The 6,962-nt window shown below is 41.8% G+C and overlaps 1 protein-coding gene across 2 annotated transcripts in view; it reads left to right on the top strand.

Annotated features, from left to right (window-relative positions):
- The first annotated feature begins 2,331 nt into the window (after positions 1-2,331).
- Positions 2,332-6,962, top strand: part of LOC136774043 (transcription factor hamlet-like) — a 57,806-nt gene continuing 53,175 nt past the window's right edge. For both annotated transcript variants that reach the window (XM_066728097.1, XM_066728096.1), the window contains exon 1: positions 2,332-2,873. In XM_066728097.1, the coding sequence (XP_066584194.1) occupies positions 2,837-2,873 (37 nt within the window). In that variant the 5' untranslated portion in view covers positions 2,332-2,836. The remainder of the gene's footprint in view (positions 2,874-6,962) is intronic.

The raw sequence follows: 6,962 nt of genomic DNA, 5'->3' as shown, positions 1-6,962 counted from the left end.
TTATTATTTATTTGCTTAGCATTGCTATCTCTGTTCTGGTAATCTGTATTTTTAATTGGATTTACTTGTAATTTTTTCTCAACTCCATATTTTCTCTATGCTTGTTTAGTTAATTAGAGTAAATAATGCAATATTTATTTCTGCAATAATTTGTTTATCTTGTTCAAAGATTTTTTACAATGTTATAACGTTTACTTGTTTTTCCTTAATCATTCGTTTCGCGGATAATAAGGTAAGCGATCTTTCACAATTCTCTGAGATGAAAATAAACCACGGATCCATATTGCTCAGCGAGCCAAACCAAGATATGTCGTGGTATTTCTGTACCGTGTACAACACGTATGAAGTCTTATTATATGTGCTATTTCAATACAGAGATCTTTCTGTTTTTACAATGCCAATATGCGAGGCCAGATAGCTAGAGCTATTTTTTGTCAAAATAACGACTACGTATATATAATACTAAATTTGTTATATTTTATTCTGAGCGTTAAGCGAAAAATTTATGAGAAACGATTTTGTAAACAGTTACGATTAATGGACGTTAGAAAAATAGAAATAAAATAGGTATAACATAGCTCCCGATTGTACATTGAGCTTATTTTCATATTACATAGTGATAAAAATAGCATATCACAAGGGCGTGTTACGAAGAATGGTCCTCGAATACTCAAAGCTTCTCAATTTGTAGCACTCGAATGACCGACGAGTCTGATAAGTCTTGGAGCCTTAAAAGTTGAAACCTAAACAAATGATGTTATAAACTGTAGGAAAGAGATCAAATTATCAGATTATTTCTAAGAAAAAATAAAAATACTGTTTGCTATATAGACAAATTTTTATTCCCTGCATCGCAAACGTTACCCTCCTGCAGTATTTAACACTTTAAATTGCTCCAAAATTATTAACGAAAAATTACTGATCGTAACAAACTTTGTTGGTATGTACTCAGTTCCTAAAGATACTAAAATAAACGTTTCCTCAGGTCCACATCTTGCAAAATTTTAAATATATCAGCATTGATCATCATGGGAAGTAAAATATCCAAAAAAAAAAAAGCTTCAAGATTCTATAAGACCATGAATGGTCTTGCATCCGTAATTGACTGGATTAATCGTTTGAAAATACAAGATAGTGAAATTAATGCTGAAGAATGTTTAGAATCGGTGCACGCGGTGAATACTTCATATCAGAGTCGCACAGACTACACGTCAGCAACGGGTGGCGATAGCGTTTCAACATGGAGGGCAAAGTCGTGAATCAGTAATCAGCAGCGTCAGCAAATGAGCGAGCAAGCTTTGAACACCTGTTCCTTAACGCTAGTACCGACATTCATTCAGCAAGTAAATCGATTGATCTCCTGAATTCTCTCTATACATATACGAATGAACGAAAAATATCATTTAACTTTTCAGCCATTTCACGTATCCCCCTTCCTAAGGTCACCTTACGTTGAAACTAACAAGAAAAAGTTCATGTTTCCTCACAACTATATTTATCACCCATCAAAGCTATTAAATTATCAATCTAGTCGATAAAAAAAATGATTTAAAAAAGAAGACTATACAGATAAAATAATCTAAACCGGTATCATTCGTGATTGACAATAATACTAAAGTACCTAAAATATAATACATTGAAAGGTATCAAAGATGATTCCTTGGACAGTGAAGATAGAAAAAAGTCTGCTAGATTTGGTATAGCGAATGATCGAAGAGAGCAGAGGCTTAGGAAGGTAAAAGCAAGGGAAAACAGAGATTGAAGAAGTCGAGGAGGAGAGAGGAGAGAGAGAGAGAGAGGTCGCCGAGGAGACATGCGGCTGATCATTGGTGGACAGGCAGGTCGGGTGTGAGTGTTTGTGGTGGGGGTGGGGGGGGGGGGGGGGGAAGTAGCAAGGGGACGTGGACAGGTGGGGAAGAGTGGTAAAGCTGGGTTTGTGGGTGGAAGTGGGCCGACGGCGGTGGAGAGGAGTGGCGGTGGTGGTAGTCGCGGCAAGAGGGAAGCTGCGGGGGAGGAAAGAGGGGTTGGAATTGCTAGAGGAAGAACACGAAGAGGAGGTAGGACGGTGGTGGTGGCGGTGGCGGCGGCGTTGGCGGCGGCGGCGGCGGCGGCGGCGGCGGCGGCGGCGGCGGCGGTAGTGGTGGTGGTGGCGGTGGTATCACCAGTGTGCTGCTTAGAGAAAGAAAGGGGGAGAAAGCGAAGGAGGAGAGGGAAACTGGAGGGTGGAGGGCTCGAGCTCCGGAGGAGAAGGAGGAGCTGCCACGGAGGACAGGGAAGCCGCCGCCTCCTCCTCTGCCGGAGGACAGATCCAACGCGCGTCAGGATCCGAGTCGGACGGACGGATTGTGCTTACCGTCGGATCCCACTTCGTAACAGCTTCGCCTCTTCGAGCCTCTATCAATCAATCCTTCTCTCTTTGTACCTACGCTTCCTCCCCCCTCCCCCCTGCATCACCCTCCCGAATTCATCACATCCCTCTCCGCGACCTCGAAGATACTCATCGATTTCATCGAATCAACCCCTGCGACTCGATCGGACCTCCTCGATAACGATCAATTGGTACCGTCCAACGTCCACCACAGCGCCCTCCAGTTCGCGCATTTCTAAATCAATTGCGCGCCAATTTCATCCTCGATCTCTTCGTCCTCTTCTTCTTCTTCGTTGGACCAATAGTAGTGATCAAGGTTCGAGGGAAAAAGAGAGAGAGGGAGAGGAACGTTTCGATAAAACAGTGAAGTAAGCCGAGAAGATATATTTGCTCCTGTCGCATGGCTCGGAGAACAGTCTGCGGGATTATTAGTGTTTTATTTTCGACTTCTTCGCTCGACGTGCAGCGATGAGATCCAAGCCAGTAGCTAGAAGACTCGCACAGGGTGAGTATGGTGGAATAATGTTTTAAAATATACTTAGTTTTAAGCTTGTATACTGATTCAAATTATCGAGATTCCGCTTTGAGATTAATTTTTGAAGTAAGGTGAACCGAAGGTAAAGTGTAGTTGGGTAGGGTAGTGTTTTTAGTCGCACATGTTGATAAGGTAGTAGGTTAGGGAGGGGGAGGGGGGTGAAACTAATTGGTGTGAAATGATGCACAAAGTGTAGTCGAAGATAGCATTATCTGGATCAGCAAATCCAATGGATGTATCAATGTAATGGGTGTCGTTGATGACAGAGAGTGAAGAGAGGGACATAGAGAGAGAGAGAGAGAGAGAGAGAGAGAGGGAAAGTAGGCGGTTCTCGCGCTGGCGCACAAACGGCAACACCACTCCGTCTTTCTTGTCTTGTCTAGTCACGTTGCTCGTCCTCCTGCCTCCATCTCCATTCCTATCCCCATCTCTACCTCCACCTCCACCTTTTCCACTGCTCTCTATCCACGACCAAAGTCCCGCCCATATACTCTCATTATGTTACAATACTCACGCAACTTTGACATACACACACTTTCGTAAAACACGTATGACGTTAGGAAGAAAAATAATCTAATTTTGCACTACCTTGAAAATCTTGAAAAAATAATGAAATAGACGAAACACCTTGATTTTGGCTAATTTGCTTTGAGAAATTCCACCTTGTTCCATGGTGAAGGTAGAGTTTCTGCAAGGGGAATGAATTTAATATCGTTAGCGATCTACAAATAATGCCTTCCTTCCCACGGTCGTTGGAGCTTGGGGTTAGAGACGGGGTAGGTGCTCTTAACGGATTTCGTAATCTGTAAGACAAAATCCGTTAACGCTTGACTCACGAGTCGATGAAATAATAGGCCATCCGTCCACAGACTGGCTCACCCTCTCTAGCGGCAGCCGGTACGAAAGAGGGACGAACTGCTGCAAAGAGGGAATGAGTCGAACGAGAGGGATGAGAGTGGAGCATTTCAAGACAATTTGGTACTTAGGAACTATTCTTGTCGTACAGACCCTCCAGTCCTTAGCCTCCACTCACTGCTACCAGACTCTGATTTCATTCGATAATATAGTACATCAGATTAATTAATAATCAACTTTTTTCTGCATTCAAATTCCCTCGCGAACCCACGTTTCAAGAATAAACCGTCCAGACTCTGGTATCAGATCTATCATAATTAAGTATAGCTCGTGTTCGTGATAACGATAATTAATGATTTAGTATAATTTTCAAGTGTTTTGTCAGTTGATGCATACAGTGATAAAATTGGTGATAAATGCTGGTGTAATGAAACGACTGTCAGTGTCATTGAATTATAGTGGAAATAAGAGGTATATGAGGAATATTGGAGAGGGTTTGCAGGTTAGGCTTCTTACGTGTAACTCTATAGCCAATGATAAAAAAAAGCTTCCATTCGAGAAAGCTTGTACTCGATACTGGCAAAAAGCTGGCAATGAGAATGGATATAAATCCGGTGGGTATTGTGTGCGTGGGATAAATGGGGTGATAGGGGGTGGGGGGGGGGGGGGGGCACCTCTCTGAAATAGATAGGAAGTAGATCGAAGGAGGTTTGGGTAAAGCACGCAGGACCAAACGCAGGAGAATCCTCCTGCAATTGAAAGGCGAATCATCCCATTGAGATCGCGTCTAGCTGCGGTACCGGAAGTCGTATCCGAGGGGAGACAAAGCGAAAGAAACAAACAAGGCGCGTGGAAGTAGGTGGGGGTTCTGTTTCATCGGTCCCTTTGTCTCGTATCCTGAGAGAGTACCATGAATGAGGACTCTGAATAGATCGGAGGATCCTAAGGTAGGTCAGTCCATTCTTGTCCTGCGAGAAACGTTGGCTACCATCAGTTTCGTATACCTCCTCCCATCTGCACTTCCCACTCCCCTACACCTCCTCTCACCACGCAAGCTCTCTTAATTAAAAACCTATTATTTCTCTCACTCTCTCTCTCTCTCTCTCTCTCTCTAAAACCTCATGAGACATATTCAGTGCTCGAGAATCCTTAGAATTGTCTCTCCGTTCTATCGCGCAGAATTTCTACAAATTTTCGTCGTGGCAAATCGTACAATAAAATTTTTAAAAGCTTCTAATTCGATAAAAAAATCGATTTCTATTTTGTCTGGTTAGCAGTGATTTTAATGGAGAGTCACCAGACTTTATTTGTTTACCACAAAATAATTGTCCACAATGGATCATTATTCTTTAGAAATATTCTTGATTTCCATCAAAGCTTTCACAGAGGAATACTTGGTAAATTGGAGATGATCGATTTTTGTAGTAATGAAAATAAAAACAATGCTTCTATGATCGACTGTGCATGGCTGTTTAAATCTGATAAGAAAGCTGGGGCTCGCTGTATTCCACAGCACTTTCTTCACTTTCATTATTCTCAGGACTTCATTGAAAAATCCACTGCAGCATTGATCAACCACCAATTTAACGAAGCACCCATCATGACTATGATTTAAGCTCGACGCTAATTAGTCGTCGTTCTCTTCGCGAGAATACAAGGCCTTTATTAGATTAACATTGCTAATTGTGTTCGAGAGGTAAACCCTTGCACAATACGTATTTACAAAATAAGAGATATTTGACGACAAAAAATTTAGCGAGCATCGGCCAGTATAATAGCCGAGACAGTATGATTGTTGCCTACCTAAGGCACGCATTACCGATAAGCCTACGCTCCATTGTTTTCCTCAACAAGCCAATTGTAAAATTAATCATCTAATTAAACGCTCGTTTTACCGCTCTACTATCAGGATTCCTTCTTGCCACAATAGCAGATTGCTTGGTAAATACGAACGATTTGCTCATTCAAATCTTTATGTGCCTCGCAACAGATGCTGAAATAGTAAAAGTTTTTAAATGAGCCTATCGCCGTTAGATATTAGCCAAACGATTCGATTATCCAGGAATTATCGAATCGAACATTTGGCTTAAATTTTACTCTTTGGTCCTGCTCCTGTGATAAATACAATTCTCTCGAAAAGATCGATAGTTATTATTATAAATTTCAGAATCGTCCTTTATTATTGCAACGAGTTATTCTCGGATCCAGGAATAATCGAATCAAACATTTGGCTTAAATTCTACTCTTTGATCCTGCTCCTGTGATAAATACAATTCTCTCTAAAAGACAATTATTATTATTATTGTAAATTTGCAGAGAATCGTCCTTTATTATCCCGGCGAGTTATTCCCGGTAAGAGAGGCCTGAGACGCGGGAAAGGACTAGTTTCTGGGCTGCGAGACGATGGAAGAATAAATGAGTGAAAAAAAAACCGTGTCGGATGAGCACGCGTGTCCGCGCATGAGCTCTCGATCCTTAAGCCGATGGTAATTTTGTCTTCAGCGGACGAAGACAGTTCGCTCACGCTCGCTTTTCGCACGTTTCTCCGTAAACTCCTTTCCTCGAAGTTGATCGATTTAACTGGAAATTCCAGCTAAATAAAAATCTCGTCAATCAGGATCTATATATAGAAAAATCAAATAGTTATCAATAAGGGACTATTGTTTGGATCGAGCGTTTACGCAATTTTTTCCACATGCACAATATCCACGTGATATTCGAGTATCGATTGGTCATATCATTGTTGAAAAAACTGTTTGTCAAAAAAGCGCAGGAAAATGGGGAAGTTTTAGAGGTCGGGTTTAAAACGTATACCGGAGTATCTCCACGCTGGTGTCAGACTTGGAGCACCTGCGGTGTATAGCGTGTGTTTGGCTTTGTTTTACGAGTTCCATTTCCCGCAACGTCATTCCGTTAGGACGACGTATATGTATACGTACGGTCTCGGAGTCAGTCCCCATTCCTACTGTCATTACCACAATATTTTACGTTGTTTTCACCCAAAAACTCGATGATCCGTTTACCCTAACAAGCAGTTAAAATCCCCGTTCATTTCCTCGAAGAAGCAGAGCCACTTTGCCAGCTCGATTCATCATGAGAAAGTGTAATCAACGTGACGCGATCTCTCGATCTCCGAAGCTTGATTATTATTCTATTAAAAATGAATCATGACTCGTTCGGTAAGCAAACCAGAGCTAATTGTTT

Source organism: Prorops nasuta, unplaced genomic scaffold (genome assembly GCF_024137725.1).
Source record: "Prorops nasuta isolate Cenicafe-Biocafe unplaced genomic scaffold, Cenicafe_Pnas_1.2 PNAS00006, whole genome shotgun sequence".
NCBI lineage: Eukaryota > Metazoa > Arthropoda > Insecta > Hymenoptera > Bethylidae > Prorops > Prorops nasuta.
This window is presented reverse-complemented; position numbering and strand designations above follow the sequence as displayed.